Genomic DNA, 16,731 nt, shown 5'->3' on the forward strand with positions numbered 1-16,731 from the left:
GAATTAAGACATTTCAGTGTTCCCTGTCACAGCTAATCCATGCACTGACCGTCCGTTGGCATCTCTGCCTGAAACTTTCCTGCTGGAAAACTTCGGGCATTTTTTTAGACCTGCAGGACAGAGAGCAGATTTTTGAGCATGTTGCTGCTGAGTTGCAGCCATTACAACAGAGTATCTCAAACTGGCTGACAAACTGTGCTTATGAACTCTCAGCAGTGAGTGCCATTTTTTTGCTTTGCAAGTAGGGAAGAGTTAAGAGCTCTGCAGGCAAAGAAATTGTTTTCCTTTACCAAAATGTGAAGAAAAGTGTTGGATTTGCTGTTTATGTACCTTTTTCTATAAATGCAATTCTCTGCAATATTTTATTGTATATAACTCCGAATCCTGTGTAACAATATGGACACTTAATTTTGTTGCAAAGTTGTAAGTTTATATTTTGTGAGCTGAAGGTCTCTGTCCCCAATACTTTTTAATTTTCTCAGAAGAAATGCTGTTACTCTATAAATAGTATGAAACTAGTTCCAAAAGCCGGAGTGTGTTTTGTTTATTAAAGTGTAACTTCTTTTACTGTAGGTCACTTTAGCCAGTATAGATGCAGAGCTTCAGAAACTGAAAGAAATGACCAACCATCAGAAGAAGAGAGCAACAGAAATGATGGCCTCCTTACTGAAAGATCTTGCAGAGATAGGAATTGCAGTAGGAAATAATGATGTCAAGGTAAGGATTAATCAGTGCTGTCTTTAGTGCCAGGTATTAAATGCATACATTGTGGATAGGTGGGCTCATTTTCTTAGTATGGTAAAAATTGCCCCCATAGAAAGCTCATGTATTAATAATTTGGGCTTAAGGTTCTTCATTGCATGTACTGCGACTTAACTGAGTCCCAGACAGAAGTTGATTATGTAAAGGCAAGGAGGAGCAGGCATGATTTTTTTTCTGAAGCAGTGTTTTCATTCCTGTTCTGAAACTGCTGTATGAAGTGGCCTTAATCAACTGCATTGTCTTGGAAATGTAATACTGACCTACAGTGACAGTCAGAATGAAAAAATGGAATGAGAAAATGAAATTAAAGATGAATCCAGGTCAGTGTAAGTCCAGAATGTGAGCAGTATTAGAAATCAATAGTGAACTGTATTTCCCTGTTAAGGTGACTCATTACATTACCTTAGTGCAAACTTCTAAATAATCAGTCAGAAAACTTGAGCACCAAAATGTAAAGGTTTGGGGTTTTTTAAGTGCTGTGATTATCTCTTGTGGCAGGCGATGTGTTCTGGGCATTAAGTTGCTCCCGTACACCTTTAGTTCACTTTAGTTACCTGAGCTTTCTAAATGTACCATTCCACACTTTTCAGCAACCTGAGGGGACTGGCATGATAGATGAAGAATTCACAGTTGCAAGACTGTACATTAGCAAAATGAAATCAGAAGTGAAAACAATGGTAAAACGTTGCAAACAGTTGGAAGGCACACAAGCTGAAAGCAATAAGAAAATGGAAGAAAATGAAAAGGAACTGGCTGCCTGCCAGCTCCGTATCTCACAGGTAAACGTTTCTTTACAGTGTACTGAAATGTTCTTTACAAATTAAATTCTTTAACCTGTTGGGGGAAAAATGTTACAGTTTCTTTTTGTCACCTAACAGAGCACATTGTGAGAGAGCAGCCACAACTCAGCTGTTTCCTCAGTACTCTTCAGTTTGGATGCTTCTGAGTAGTTCTGAGTCTGACAGGATGTCAGAATGTCTGCAGCTTATCTCTAGTCTGATAATGCTTTTGTAGCACTTGTATTAAATATTAGAATCCCTGTTTTCTCCATCACAGGATCCTTTACAAATACAAGTCTTACAGAAGCAGTGGCTGGTGAGCACTTTGCCTACTACTGCTAAAGTTGGAAGTAGAAGGGTGGTAATAGCACAGTAGAATTACAGGAGACTTGCACAGCACATTAAAATCACTTCTAATGTGAGAAAGGCCATTTTAATCCAATTGTTAGAAAAGATTAGCAATGTGACCTCTAACTCTTCTGAAAATTGTGATCCACATATGCAATTTAATGATCATCTGTTTTTTTAATCAGGAGATGCACAATTCCAGTCCAGAATAAAGAGATATTCTTATAGACTACATCACAGATCTACTTGAGTAGTCATATTCTTCTTAGTTTTTAATTTGTATCAATTTTTATTTGAGGTTACTTATTGTTTAAAAATAAGTATGATGCGTTTATGCAGATGTAATTCCATGATACCAAGTTCCAAAGTAAATGAATCTTTTTATTCCACAAGCATGAAGCCAAGATCAAGTCGTTGACTGAGTATCTTCAGAACGTGGAACAGAAGAAGAGGCAGCTGGAAGAATCTGTGGATTCCCTTAATGAAGAATTGGTTCAACTCCGAGCACAGGGTAGGACTTGCCTCCATATACCCCACCCACCATTTCAAGTATATAGTGATAAATAGGGAATTGTTCTGTTTAGGTTGAAGGGTAGAGCCATAGGAAGACTTTTTGCTACTGAACATGTGGAATTAACTATTAGGAAAATGTTTGTTGTTTGAAAGAACTGCTATGAATAAGATTAAATTAAAGATGTTACTGATTTAATTTAGGCTCTTTTAGGTGGGAGGGGACTTTTTCCAAATTTTAAGGTGTTGACAAGGGAAAGGGAAATTAGCTCTGTCATCCATGTGATTGCCTAATTATCTGACTGAAATGTGTGTTCTCTGTCCCTACTAGAAAAGGTACATGAGATGGAGAAAGAGCACTTAAATAAGGTTCAGACTGCAAATGAAGTCAAGGTAAGTTAAATACATTGTCTAAAAAAACCCAGGAAAACAAACGAACACAAATCCCCAGAAAGTGAAGCCTGGCAGCAACGCAAAGCGTTTAATACATTCTGTTTTTTTCTAATAGCAAGCTGTGGAGCAGCAAATTCAGAGCCATCGTGAGACACATCAGAAACAAATCAGTAGCCTAAGAGATGAAGTTGATGCAAAGGAGAAGCTCATCACTGAACTTCAAGAGTAAGTGATTGTCATGAGTTTGGTAGTGCCAAATGTCTCTGGACTGTATGAGTACAGAAGCAAAGTACAATAGGAAGGAAATGGCAAGGGTTTCCTGCAGCAATGTTTTTCTGTCTTGTGTTGCTTACTGTGTTGTCTAACAGTTTCAGCTGATAAAATATTTACTTTCTGTGTTCAGCCAAAACCAGAAGATGATGCTTGAACAGGAACGTCTTAGAGTTGAGCATGAGAAGTTGAAAGCAACTGATCAGGAAAAAAGTAGAAAACTGCATGAACTTACGTAAGTGATGATGTTGCAGCATAAAATAAATGTGTGTGGGAACACTTAGTCTATACACTAGCGACCTAATATGATGAAGTGGCTCTCACTGTATAGTATGCCTATTAAAGAGAGGGATTCTGGGGCCTTCTAGAACTTAACTTCTTCTAAACCTTGGCACTGCCTGAATATTTAAAATTGGAAATAAAATTATGAAATATATGAAGGCCACAACTATTTTTTTGTTAATATACTAAGGACTGAAGTAATGAACTTTACAATTTACAGCCAAGTGTTGCCTGCTCTTAAGGCTGGAAAAGGCTTGTAACAGTTCCCTGACTCTTTTTTTGTTTATGTGATTTCATTAGTTAGGTGGTTCTACCTGACTTATTCTTAAAATGAAACAGTCACATGCCTCATTGATTAACTAAATACAATGTATTAGTGAATTAGAAACTGAAAAGTTAGTGCAAAAATTGGGTTCAGCTTGCAGGTGTATCCAGGAGTCAAGCTGCAAAACAGTTCTCTGCTTATGGAAATCTGACCAGTGTCTCCTGGAAATGTTTCTAGAGGATCAGTAGCAGCCCCTTTCTGGCACATACAAATTTATCCTTACAGAAGCTAAAAATACATAATACTTTTTGTAAAGTGCTTTTTGGCTATCTTTAAAACACCCACAGTGGCTTTTCTGGTTTTTGTCATAGAATTTGAAGTAATCAGATGGACCTGATTGGTCTGCATTGGTAACCAATAAGCAATGCTTCCTTTTTTTTTCTTTCTTTTTCCTGTCAACAGTATTCTAGTCCTGTGAATCAATCTTACATTGATTTATTTATATGCCACACTGGTTACAAAAGTTATATTAATTATGGTAGGTTTTTGTATCTTGTAAGATTTGGTAAACATATGCCACATTATTGCTTCTTATTTCAGTTTGCAGCCTAAACTATATCTGGTATTGAGCACTTAAAAGCACTTGCTGTATTAGAAACTTTCCTCTTCAAAAGATGTCCAAAAGAGCTTTAAAAAGGCAGTTTGGTATTCTGTATTCTCCCTCAGCCTTTTTGAATCCAGTTGTTTTCCACTGTATGTCATAAATGTGTGTGGCAAATGACAGACCATAAATAATGCAGATTGTTTTCATTTAGAGTTGTATAAGGTTCCTGGAACTACTTTTCCAGAGAGGTCTGAAAAATGGATAGGATGTTGAGATATTGTTTAGGATGTTTTGTTACCTCGAACACTTACTCATTTAACTGAACTAGCAGGGAAACTGGCTGAGTAAGGAGAAATTCCAAGAGGAAAAGAAGCTTTTTGGCTAATTAATAGGAACACTTCATTTTCATGCATTTCCTGACCTTTGTTTTCCAACCTTGAGTCATAAAAGGAGAAGTCCCCACTCCTTTCCTGCATTCTGTCATCTTGGTAACTGCTGGCTTATAGTTCTGAGAGGACATGACCCACATAGAAAACACTTTCATGTTCCATGGAAGACAGGAGCTCTGTACAGGGATAATCATTTGGCTATATTCCTGTACACTGAGATTGTGGGTTGTGCTGCTGGCTTTGGCACAGGTGTTTAGGGTGAGGTGTTTGAACAAAATAAAATAAAAATCCTTTATCTGTCACATGATACATACTATCAGCTGATCAGAGCTAAGAACATTTTTAGGATAAGATCTCAAATATTCAGTCTAAAGCTGACTTTGCATCTTTCACTATTCTAGAAACTTTTATAATTTATGCACCTGAATGTACCTGTTTGTATTTCTTCAGTATTAGAAGTACTTCCCTTTTCCTCCTGCAACTTCCCCTCTCCCAGTCCATCCCACGTGGATTTCTGAGTGTGGTATCATCTGTTGGTTACATCTTTGATTTAAGACTTCAACCAAAAAACATTTTTTGTTTGTACTAGAGAGTGTTTATTACTCTAGTCTTCTAAAATATGATGTTCATGATGAATTTATTTTCTTTTAGGGTTATGCAGGACAGACGGGAACAAGCAAGGCAAGATTTAAAGGGTTTGGAAGAGACTGTGGTAAGATACTCAGAATATATTCCAAAGCAAATATCAACACTTGCCACTTTTTTGTTTTGTTGTTCTTTCAGAATTTGTATGGGTTGTTTTGTTTTGTTAATTTCTTGTTCTTCACTGTAGGCAAAAGAACTTCAGACTCTTCACAATCTTCGGAAGCTGTTTGTTCAAGATCTGGCTACTAGAGTGAAAAAGGTAATAAATTTGTTGCTAAGATTGCTGCATAAATTTCAGTTTCAAACTAAGTTAGGAATTGATGTTTATGCAGTGTAATTTTCTGGCTCAATCTTAATATTACAGTTCAGATTTGTACTCAGCCTCCTGTCTCCCTCCTCATGCTTTGTTACTGCAGAGCGCTGAGATTGACTCAGATGACACAGGTGGCAGTGCTGCACAAAAACAGAAGATTTCCTTCCTTGAGAATAATCTTGAACAGCTTACAAAGGTTCACAAGCAGGTACAGTGAGACTTAATTTCAAGTTTTAATTAAGTACTTCTATATCTGTAGCGTGTCTCTTGATACAGAAAAACTTTTGTCTGTTGTTTTATAATGTAAATTAATTAGCTATTTTCAGTACTTGTGGGTATGTAACAAAATAGCTGCATTAAAACCTGAGAAAGATCCAAATTAATGTTTTGACATAGTATATCAGTCTAGGGCATTCTTGCCTGTCTCTGATGGAAGAAGGATGTAGAAGTGCTTATGTTGGGTTGCAGGTTCTTCCACAGTAGCTGATTTTTCAAGTGACAGTCTTGCTGTTACTGAACTACAGATTTATTAAAAGCTGAAGCAAAGTTAATACATTACCCCTACTGCTTTGCCTGTTTAGAGGTGGGAGGGTATTTGATTAGCTCTCCCTGTGGAGAAAAAGAGGTACCAAGGAAATAATCAATTCTGGTTTGTAGCTGGTACGTGATAATGCTGATCTTCGCTGTGAACTTCCTAAACTGGAGAAGCGACTTAGAGCTACAGCTGAACGAGTTAAAGCTTTGGAATCTGCACTGAAGGAAGCCAAAGAAAACGCTTCTCGGGATCGCAAACGGTATCAGCAAGAAGTCGATCGTATAAAGGAAGCTGTAAGATCCAAGAATATGGCCAGAAGAGGACATTCTGCGCAGATTGGTTAGTAAAGAATCCCTTCCCCCCCTAAAGCTTCATCTCTCTCATTTTGGGTTTTTTTAACCTTTGTGCGTATGTGCATCCTTCAGCCCTCATTGGAGCTGCATGTGTGAATGTGAGGTACTTTCTACCACGAGTTATATTTTGGTTAATAGACCTTAAGTGTGTAGGGGTGGTGCTGCATGGTTGTTTGGCTTTTTATTTATTTTCGAATGGCTCTGGAAAGGGCTTACCAGCCTAGAATTCTGGCCTGAACGTGTGTTGCATTTCCTAGAATAAAGCAATACACTGAATGTGACTCTTAATCTTTTAGACCATTCCAGTTTCTAAGACTAAGGAGGTATTTCAAGGGAAGGGGAAATATGAAGCCGTCGACCTTTAACAGCAACAGCTGAAATGAGTGTTGCAGTTAAATTTTGCTCATATTCTGTAGGTCTGCAAAGAGCTGTTGCAAAATAGTTGGTCACTTGAAGTGGCAGCTTGCAGACAGGTGCTTTTCTGTCTTACCTTTCTCTCAAGTGGTCTTCAAGAAAAAAACCCCAGAGTTCTCTAGTGAGCTTACAGAGGTACACAGCCTCTTTTGCTTAAATGTCTAGATGAACTAGTTGTGTCTTCATGGAGATCAGCTTCCTGTAACACAGAAATAGAGATGTGTTTCTCTGATGCAGCTGCTACCTGCAGGTGCTTTATATCCCCTCTTGCCTGTTGAAACTTTAAATGCTTCTGTTTAATATTAAAGAGCTTTGTAAAGTCATACCATTGTGCATGTTCTGTTAAGAGCTAAGTGCAAAACTGATTGAAAATACAGTTTATTAAGTGTATGCAGCTTGTGAATGTCCTGTCAAAACTGCTGGGTTTTTACTTCAGTTATTGAGCAAGTTCTATTATGTGGTGGTAGATTCATGAAGCAGCATTATCTGTGGAGTAATTGGAACACAGAACCACTTGCAGAGCGGAGTAGGTAGTGACTTACCAGTCAGGTAAGATGTGGGAAGTACATGATTAGTAATAATTAGTTTCAGGGACATAACCCTCATGAGATTCTCAAGGTTGTGTCTTTTTTGAGTTCTTATTGCCAAAAAATACAGCTCTCGCAGGATAATAGATTAGGTGGGGCAGATAATTCATGTGAAGATAATCATTGTCAGAAGCTTTAAAAGCTTTAGTTCTGGTTGGGGCAAGAAAAACAAAACACTGTCTATTTTCCAGGGTTTGTTGTAGCTGACACTAACCTGTTAGGTTCTCAGAATACTATCCCCTAAACTTGTTTTCTTATTCAAAGTGTATTCAATTCTGATTATTTTACATTATCCAAATGTAATAAAGCATCAGTAGATTTGAATAATCCAAGGTACAATTGTGATGTGTGTATTTGTAAGTCATGTTTCTTTCCATGCAGCCAAGCCTATCCGTCCTGGCCAGCATCCAGCAGCTTCTCCAACTCATCCAAGTGCAATTCGTGGTGGGGGTGCATTCACTCCAAACAGCCAGCCAGTCGTACTGCGAGGAGGGGGACGGCAAGACAAAGTGTAAGTTTGTCTTGCAGGATTGTTTTTTTTAAAATGTGTGATTCCTCTCCTACGGAAGTAAAGGAACAAAACTTTTTTGAACTTATTTTACTATTAAATATAAACTCGTTCTGAGCTTGTGTAAACTCTGGTGGCCGGAATCATTTTTCTCTAGTAATGTCTATACTTCTTTTGAGGATTAGTACAGATTAGAAGCATCTGAACTTTTAGTTAGAGAAGAACTTTGGGAATAGTCAGAACATGATGTACTGTTTCACTTTTGGAGATGACTATTAAACAAATTATTCTAGACATTTTAAATACAGAGATGATAAATTATTTCCCTATGCAAATCAAACTTTTTTAGGATGATTAATGCCAAATGATCTTTTCATTCCCATTCCATCTTTCCAAAATAGCAAAATCAAAATTTTGCAATAACTGATAGGTGATATCCATGCAGTGGTCACTAAGCAGCAACAGCCATAGAAAATGGAGCTGGGTTTTAAGTGGTCTGTAATGTTTACCCCATTAACACAGCCAACATTGCACACCCAGTCATTTTGTAGTGCTGTAAATTGGTTGGTAAAGACAGCAGTGCTTAATGCTTTGTCCTGAGTGATTTCTTATTTTCAAGTAGGTGTTTTATTAGCACTTATCTGAGGGGTCTAAGAACTGGACTCTTGTCTGTGTAAACAATGATGTAGTCTACAGTAAATGTAAATAACTTGGGTTTTTTGGCTTAATTCTGATTTTTCTCATTTGCAGTTGCTGAAAAGTAAACGCAGCATGAGGAGGATTGGATGTTGTGTAGAGGGAGTCATTCCATGACAATAATCTCTCCGTTTGGGGACTGTAGGATTATTTTCTGAAAATGTATAAATTATACCTGGCCTGTACAGCTCTTCCCCCTTCTACAAATTCTGCTAACTGATTCCCAAAAAAAAACCTAGAGTGCAATTTTGGCGTCTTGAAAAATGACATGTTACTTAAAGTGTAGCTCTGCTTATTACACAGTTTGTCTTTCATGTCTTAAATTTAGTCTGCACTGTGCCAAGCTGAATGTACGTTGAGAAAATCTTAGTTCGAATTTTCTAGCTTAATTTGTGTACATCTTACTGTCTTAGGCAATATGCAACAGTGTTTAAGTATACTTTCATTTTTATCACTTCACGTAACACTACATGTCCCACTGAACTAGGGCGGCACTCGACGTCACGGTTTTCTTTTGGAATGCTACAAAGAGTATCGGAACTAAATTCATTTGTACAGTGTAAGAAGACTGAAGTGCTCACGACAACTGCCATGAGGCACTGTGACCGCGACACACAGATCTCGAGTTCAATATGAACAAGGCTGTATAACTGTTATCTGAATAAATGCCCGGTTATCGGGTAACGTAGAATTAGATATTGTACAGTAATAAGAGTAAACCTAAGTTTACAAAAAAGACTCTGGCAATGGATTATGCCATCTGTCCTGTTCCTGGTTCTGCACACAGTACAGTCTGGTGGAGAGAAAACGTTCTGCTTCATTATGATGAGCCTGTCTGTCCATTTGTCTGTATCTGTGATGGCTCACTGTCACTGTCGTAATAGTGCAGTGGGCGCAATCCAAAATGTAACTTTATATTCTGCAACATACAGTACTGGAATTTTTGGCTAAAATTTAAATTTTCAATTTAAAAAAACCTTTTTCAGCAACAGGCGAATGAATTCGTATACATAAATAAAGGACGCAACTTTTTAAAACTGATGTATCTGGAAATCCCAGAGACATGTGTTTAAAATAACCATAAAGTGCTACCCTGAATTGTATTTGTAATCCATTTGTAAGTAGGTATATGAAATGTCCAAAGTAGTAGTTACTGAATATTTTTCTTCTCTTTGCAATAAAGTCCTCTAAAGTGGCTAACAAAACAAAACTTGGGGGTTTTATGTTTTGTTTTGAGCTCCAGTACTCCCACTGAACTGAGTCCAGGGTTTAAAATTTGTGTAGTATAATTTGCTTAATTTATTCATAGGGTTTAGCCACTATAATTTTCAGAACACCCTTCTTCTGTATAGAAATTACTTACCAGGTCTTTGAGAAAGAGAAAGAAGGAGCTTAATATACTGGAAGAATTTGGTGAGCCTTCCAGACCTGGTTGGTATCACTTTTTGTTCTGGCTTGAATTTTTTTGCTGGGTATTCATCCATTATTGTGGAAACAGTAGAAATTCTGTGACTGTTCAGACAGCAAAACACTTTCAACTTTTATATTTTAAATAGGCAAAATATTTATATTATGATGGAGTATAGTCAAATTTTAGACCTTCAACCACTTTTTTCTATATCTACAGTAGTCTGAATTTTTAATAGTTTGATTTTTAAAGGTTGAGTGTATCAGTTGGAAATCTCACTGTTTTGGAGTTTTCAGCTCTTAAGACAGTTTTGTTCATTAAGGCTGCCAGACACTCCAAACTTGCAATTGTTTTAGAGCACGGTTGGAGACAGCATACTGAGGAAAGACAAATAAAGGAACAGCAAACTATTTTGAATTAAATTTCTCATAATGGAAACAGCACTGTCCATTATGTTTTTCAATATTAACTACAGGTTTTCAGACCTTCATTTGTCAATGTGCAATCATAAAAACAAACCAACACACTCAAATGAAGCAGGATTTTTTTCTCATGCCTGTGAGTGGGGGTTTCATTCCTGTAGGTAATTTTCATGGGTTTTGGTGCTGAAAATTGCTGTGTTTAAAAAATTAGATTAAATAGTAACTAGTGTGTAGCTCCGTGTACATCACCTTTTTATATTTAAACTTTTTTTTTATTTTAAACCTTTTATGAAGTTTACCAAGAACTGCCTCTTAAAATGTAAAAAAAAAAAATAAAAAACAAACACACAACTTTCTTTGCTTTCTGGTTTGGCTGTCATAGGTCAGCCAGATGGGACAGTTACTGTATTTTGTAAATTAAAATATTCAGTCTATATGGAGAATGTTCAACACTGCTATTTCAACTTGCAGTCTTTGAATGGTTCTTATTTTTATGTTCCTCTAGATCATATTTTTAAAAGATGGTTTAGGGTAGGAACTTGGTGAAATAATATTTATTTCTGGTGAACAACTAAATTATTTACATAACTTAAATGCTGACTCACTACTGTGTGTAACTCTAAATTTGACATGAGGACAAGTCTACCTGTGGAATATGATTTAACTTCAGTACACTTAAGATGCATTAAAACAATTGGTTTGGGGAAGACGCCATATAGTTTTAACTTACCTGCATGCTGTAAATGTATTTGTGTTTAAATAAAGAGAAGAAAAATCTTTGAACTTCTTTGTGCATTTATTCTATTTATTCTCTCTACACCTGTTTTTTATATTGTCTCCATATAATTCTTGATAGGTTTCATGATTGCTTTTCTCTTGGTAAATCATGACCCCTTGATGTCTCTTGATCTCCTATGTCTGTGTTAGTTAATACCAGTAAGCTTTCCCTCACACAAATGTGGATATGTAAGTCATATCTTTAGAAGACTGTTTATGATAGAAAAAAACACACAAAAAAATCCAAAACCAAACAAAATAACTGGAAAAAACCTCTAGTTGATGCTTATGGAAATGTTAGAAATTGGTTACAGCCAGGATATATCTGACTTTGAGCCCCTCCAGTCTATTTCAACTTCCCCAAAGACACAAGCACGATGTAGTTAATTTTTAATGGCTTCTCTTAGTTGTGAATGTTTTGGTTTGTGTTTGAGAGGGACGGAGTTTGAGGGGTTTTGTTGGGTTTTTTGACATCAACGGGTGTACCCTGTAAGCAGAAGATGGCTCAGTCACGGCAGTGCAGTGCTGGCTTTTGAGTACATGTGTCTCTCCTAGGAGGTAACTCACTGGCACCTTTTTAGTTGAAGACAAGGACATAATCAGAAGGAAAGTAAGTCTCCTTCCTCTCTGAACTTTCTTAGGAGCAATGGTATGATCTGAAATTCTGAAATTAAGAAAAAATATTATTACCTCTCTTCACAGGGGAAATCTGTACCTGCATTGACAAACTGATAAGAAATTACTTGGCAGAACAAGTTTGTTCTGTTGGCTGGCCTGGGTGCTTCCCTGTTGAATGCACCAAGAACTTTTAGCACCAATTTAGGAAGTGTCAAAATCCATCACTCTATATAACAAGTGCTACGTGCAAAGCTATCACTTGAATATGTATTAATTACGTAATATAACCTCACTAAATGACACAGAAAACGCCAGGAAGGTGGTTACTGAAAACTGATGGGTAAGTCAGAATTTTTGCTTGGGGAGTTTTGGGCTGATGAATCTTTCTAAATTCCCTACAGGGCTGTCCATTGTTTTATCTTTAACCAATTCTTGCTGAGGAGAATGACGTGGGACTGAACAGGGAGAGTAATTTGAGCTGCTGCCTCCTTTTAGTGTTCCCTTGTGAAAGCTGAAGGTGCAGAGAGTGGGTATCAGTCAGCTCAGCTGTCCAATATAATGGGCAGAGGACAAGTTAGATGAAGGAGGAAAATACAGTACAAAAGAAAAGAGCTTATTTAGCCTATTTAAATTTGAAAAGGAAAGTAAGAGGCTGATGACTGTAAAGGGGAAAGATGGGTGGGTGTTGCAGGAGTGTCTTTCAACAGTGTACTCCTGTTGTGTTCTGCGCGGTGTGTGCACACGAGTTTGGGGAACAGAACTAAATTCATCGTTCAGCTTCACCGACACTACCAAGGGAAGTGTTGATCTGTACCTGCAGCAAGTAACAGCAGTGGGAGAGCAGCATAGCGCACATTGTTCGCGTTCCTAAATGCACAAAACTGGGCGTGGAAATGACGGAGGTGCCCGCAGGCGTGTGTTAAAGAGCTATTTCCACAGCTTCTGTTGTGACGAACTCGATTGTCTCCTGCAGTTGTAGACAAAATACCCTTCACGGCTGATAACACCATATCGGAGATACCTGGTGAAGCCACTTGCTGTTTTAATGGATTCTTGATTTGGCTTTTGTCAGAAGCAGCAATTAAAGGTGTATTTGCTGAACACTGTAAGTGATGTTACCCTGTCTGCTTATCGTCTTCACCACCAGGTGCGGTTCCCATCAGCCAGAGAGCTGTTGTGCTGCCAGGACAGATGTTTTACATGATCACTTAGCATCCTATAAATAACTGGGCATTGGCAGAGCATTACGGGCTGATCTCCTGAGAGGGTGTAAATGATTCTTTAAATGCTTTTACTGAAGGAAATTCCTTTCAGCAGAAACCATCACAGAACTTAATCTGCTGCCCAGGAAAGTTCGTTTGGGGCTGCGAGGCCTCTGTGTGCAGTGCGGGCTGCCTGATGCCTGTGGTGTCCAGGGCATGGTTTGCGGAGGGGCTGCGGAAGGATGACCCCCTTCCAGCTTCCGATGGAAAAGGAAGCTCCTTTAGGAGAGGGTGTGCTCTCACATGTGCTCTGGGGGCTGTGCCCTGTTGGGTTCCCTCATCCTGGTGCAGAGGCAGCGCAGCTCCCGCTTCTCACACGCGGTCAGGAGTCCTGGTCCTGCGCCACCAGCCTCAGCCCCTGCTGCCTTCCCCTTCGGACTGGAGGGACCCCGTGCCCACCCTGGGCCCCGGTTTAGTGACTCCTCACTGTGCTCGGGAAAGGGATGGACTGCCTGCTTTTCCTGAAATTGGTATTGCTGCTCCTACAGGTCTGCTTTCCTCCGTGAACGTGAGGCCATGAAATAGAGAGGAGCTGAGCCACAGGTCTCGAGTGGAAGAAACACAGGCCAGGCTGTGGTGGAGTAATAAAAGTTTCGAGTTTGGTGTGTGAGACTTTCAGGGTCTAAAGTTCGGCTTACAATAACAAACGATGAGTTCTTCCTCTGCCAGGGCTGAGCTCATCCTTGCTGCTGGGAAAGGATGGACCGCTGCGTCGATGAGCCCACGGGGATGTGATGAAGTGTGAGCTGCGCTCGTCACCTCACTGCTCAGCGCAGCGGAAGCGGAACTGCCTGGCTGGGATTGAAGTTTCAGCTGTGCAGAGGGGCTGAGGTGGAGAGGGCCAGCACCAACCTGGCCCACACCAGCTCCTGCTGTGGGACCTGTGTCGACCCGAGTTCTCGTGGCCATGACAGAGCACTGGGAACCGCCGGGCTGGGGATCCAGGGATTCCTGTTCCCTCCCTCAGCTCCCTCTGTCCTGCCTTCAGTCTGGAACCCCGGTGGGGCAGTCGTGCCCTGGGTCGGTTCGGGATGTGCCCCCGGCATCGGCTCAGCGGCCAGGGGACGCGCGGGGATCTTCCGTGGATACGGGTGGAATCGCATCCCATTCCCGGCGTTCGGCACCGCAATGGGCCTTCAATGGGCCCGCAGTCCCAGCGTGGTAGTCCTGTCCCAACCTGGGGCTCCTGTCCCAGCCAGGGGCTCCTGTCCCCGCCCGTGTCCTGCAGCCCGGCCACCTTCCCACCGAGCTGCACAGGAGTGAGTCCTGGCATTAAAATAGTGGTGTAAAGCTGCATGTTAAGTTTCAGAGAAAGTACCAGAATATTCTCCTAGGCGTTTTCCACTCTTCATTTAAACCGTCTTTTTTTTTTTTTTTCCCCAGGAAAGTACTTAGAAATGTCACAAAATTTGGTTTCTTTATTTGAACTGCAAAATGATATAAGATAAAAAAAGTCAGACCTGCGCACTGGGTGAATCATTGTCAAATCCACTCGTAGGTGAAGCTTGAGACATTTTTGTATTTTGCTCTCATTTCCAGTTGACTTGTCTCCATTGATCCACAGACACTTGAGCGGCACGTGAGAGGTGGGAAGAGTCATTCCTGATGAGAAATAGATATTTCTCCCCCACACTCATTATTGTAGAGGACTATCAGTTTCCCTTGGCAGCTTGTACAATGGGCTTGCTCTCTAATAAATGCAGATAGCATTAAATTAATGTTTCATTCCCATGGTGACTAACAGTGGCATCCAGTTCCAGTGCAGGATAATTCAGTGGCAATATGGCAGCAAACAAGTACCTCGCTGTTATGGGCTAATCAGAGATGCAGTGTTCAAATTGGACTCAGAGCATCCATGTAGCTTGGAGGGAGTTTATTAATCTGGTCACACGCTGGTGAAAATAAGCTGTGAACTGGGAAATGAGACACTAAAATATCTGCATTAAAAAAGGCACCAAAATGCATAAAAATAAGCATAAAAGCATGAGTCAATTTTAACAAAAATTTTCCTCCCATTCTTCATCCAACTTTAACTGGAACCTGCACAGGATCTGTCAGTGGAGGAGAACTGTATCCATACCTGATTGCAGGAGGAGGTGAAGAAGAGGATCCTTGGCTCATAGGCTTGCCTAATAAAGCTGGTAGAAATTGGGCTGCCATCCTGGGCAATGGTGGAGTTTGGCTTGGCCGGAGTTCAGCAACCCAGGACAAGGTAACGCTGTAGAGAATGAGACCCAGAGGTGTTTGGAAAGTACTGCATGGAGTGGCTGCAGCAAACAAGAGCAGATACCCACCACAGAGAGACTCCAGGGGCTGGTGAAGCCGGAAGGGTGAGCAGAGCCCCTCAGCACCCTGCCATGCTGCTGAGAAGGGCCCTGCTGGCCCTGGGGCCAGACCTGTCTCCGAGGCTTCTCTCTCAGCTTCTCCTCTACTGCCTTTGTTCCCTCCTCCTGGTGCATAGCTGGTGGGCCTTCATTAGGCCCAACAGTGAATGCATGTTTCTTTTGAAGTTATGATACATTTGAGAAGACACTCCAGAGGGAACAAGATGCTGAGCTTTTTGAGTGAACTTGCAAAGAAGAGATTTTGCAAGGACCGGAAATTCAGACTTCACTATTACAACATGCCCCAGGCTTTTGTTCTGCACGTCAGCAGTTCTGCAGGAGTCCAAGGACCAGCAGCAGCCTAGTAAAACACAGGGTTCCTCTTTCACTTGTGCTCAGCTTTATGGGCTGTGTGTTTCTTAAAAGCTCTTTTGTTGCATGTGTTCTTGGTGAGAGCAATGCTTCAGTTAGTGCTTGGGATAAAATCTTATGGGTGCTAGTTGCTTTATACTTGTCATCAGATTAGTTATTTAAAAGCATTTCATTCATATCCCCTAGAACTACTCTGAAGATTCTCATCACACTTGTTTTTTTATTAATGAAAGCTCTTGGAGACACATCTGGCATGTTTTATTGATCATAATCTCAGGGCTGGAAACTCATCTTGGTAGCTATAGCAACAGAATTTTTTTTTCCAAATGTCATCACAACTCCACAAAAAGTAGAGTAAGGGGGAGCAGATAATTTAAATTACTAGACAGCTAATAACTCCTTTTTCTCTAGGCAATTCTGAGATTTCTGATTTGATACAGTAAATAATAGGAAGAAAATCTTTTGACAACTACATCTGCAGTGGAACATTATGAAAGTGAATGACATGGATGCACATGGTGTTTCAAGAGTCCCTTTTAGGGGTTGTCCATTCCTCCAGTCTTGCTGGGCTGCAGGGATCATGGGTAGGCTGGGGGCACAGACCCTGGAGGAGCAGCACCATGGAGCACATATTGGCAGCCCTCCCTCTGCTACCCAGACAGGCAGGGGTCTCAAACACTGCCCACACCAGAAGGGCTTGCTCCTGTTCCTGGTAGGAAGACGTGCTCCCAAAATGTACCTAAGGGTCAAGATAAAATGATACAGACTGAAATGGCAGCTTTCTGTAAGTGTGTTTTTATGGCTAAAGACCCCGGTGAGGTTGGCACCACCAAGTTCTTCTTATCAGAGATTTTCTCAGGTGTGTCTACTCAGACATAAGTCACCTCTGAGCCAG

At 40.2% G+C, this 16,731-nt stretch overlaps 1 protein-coding gene across 1 annotated transcript in view; it reads left to right on the top strand.

The window, feature by feature from the left end:
* Positions 1-11,266, top strand: part of KIF5B (kinesin family member 5B) — a 32,988-nt gene extending 21,722 nt beyond the window's left edge. Inside the window, exons 15-26 of the mRNA XM_071559947.1 lie at positions 574-717; positions 1,353-1,541; positions 2,283-2,400; positions 2,731-2,792; positions 2,908-3,017; positions 3,196-3,297; positions 5,254-5,314; positions 5,435-5,506; positions 5,664-5,768; positions 6,218-6,434; positions 7,831-7,960; positions 8,708-11,266. Of these exons, the coding sequence (XP_071416048.1) occupies positions 574-717; positions 1,353-1,541; positions 2,283-2,400; positions 2,731-2,792; positions 2,908-3,017; positions 3,196-3,297; positions 5,254-5,314; positions 5,435-5,506; positions 5,664-5,768; positions 6,218-6,434; positions 7,831-7,960; positions 8,708-8,714 (1,317 nt within the window). The 3' untranslated portion in view covers positions 8,715-11,266. The remainder of the gene's footprint in view (positions 1-573; positions 718-1,352; positions 1,542-2,282; positions 2,401-2,730; positions 2,793-2,907; positions 3,018-3,195; positions 3,298-5,253; positions 5,315-5,434; positions 5,507-5,663; positions 5,769-6,217; positions 6,435-7,830; positions 7,961-8,707) is intronic.
* The last annotated feature ends 5,465 nt before the right edge of the window (positions 11,267-16,731 follow it).

Source organism: Pithys albifrons, chromosome 7, assembly GCF_047495875.1.
Source record: "Pithys albifrons albifrons isolate INPA30051 chromosome 7, PitAlb_v1, whole genome shotgun sequence".
NCBI lineage: Eukaryota > Metazoa > Chordata > Aves > Passeriformes > Thamnophilidae > Pithys > Pithys albifrons.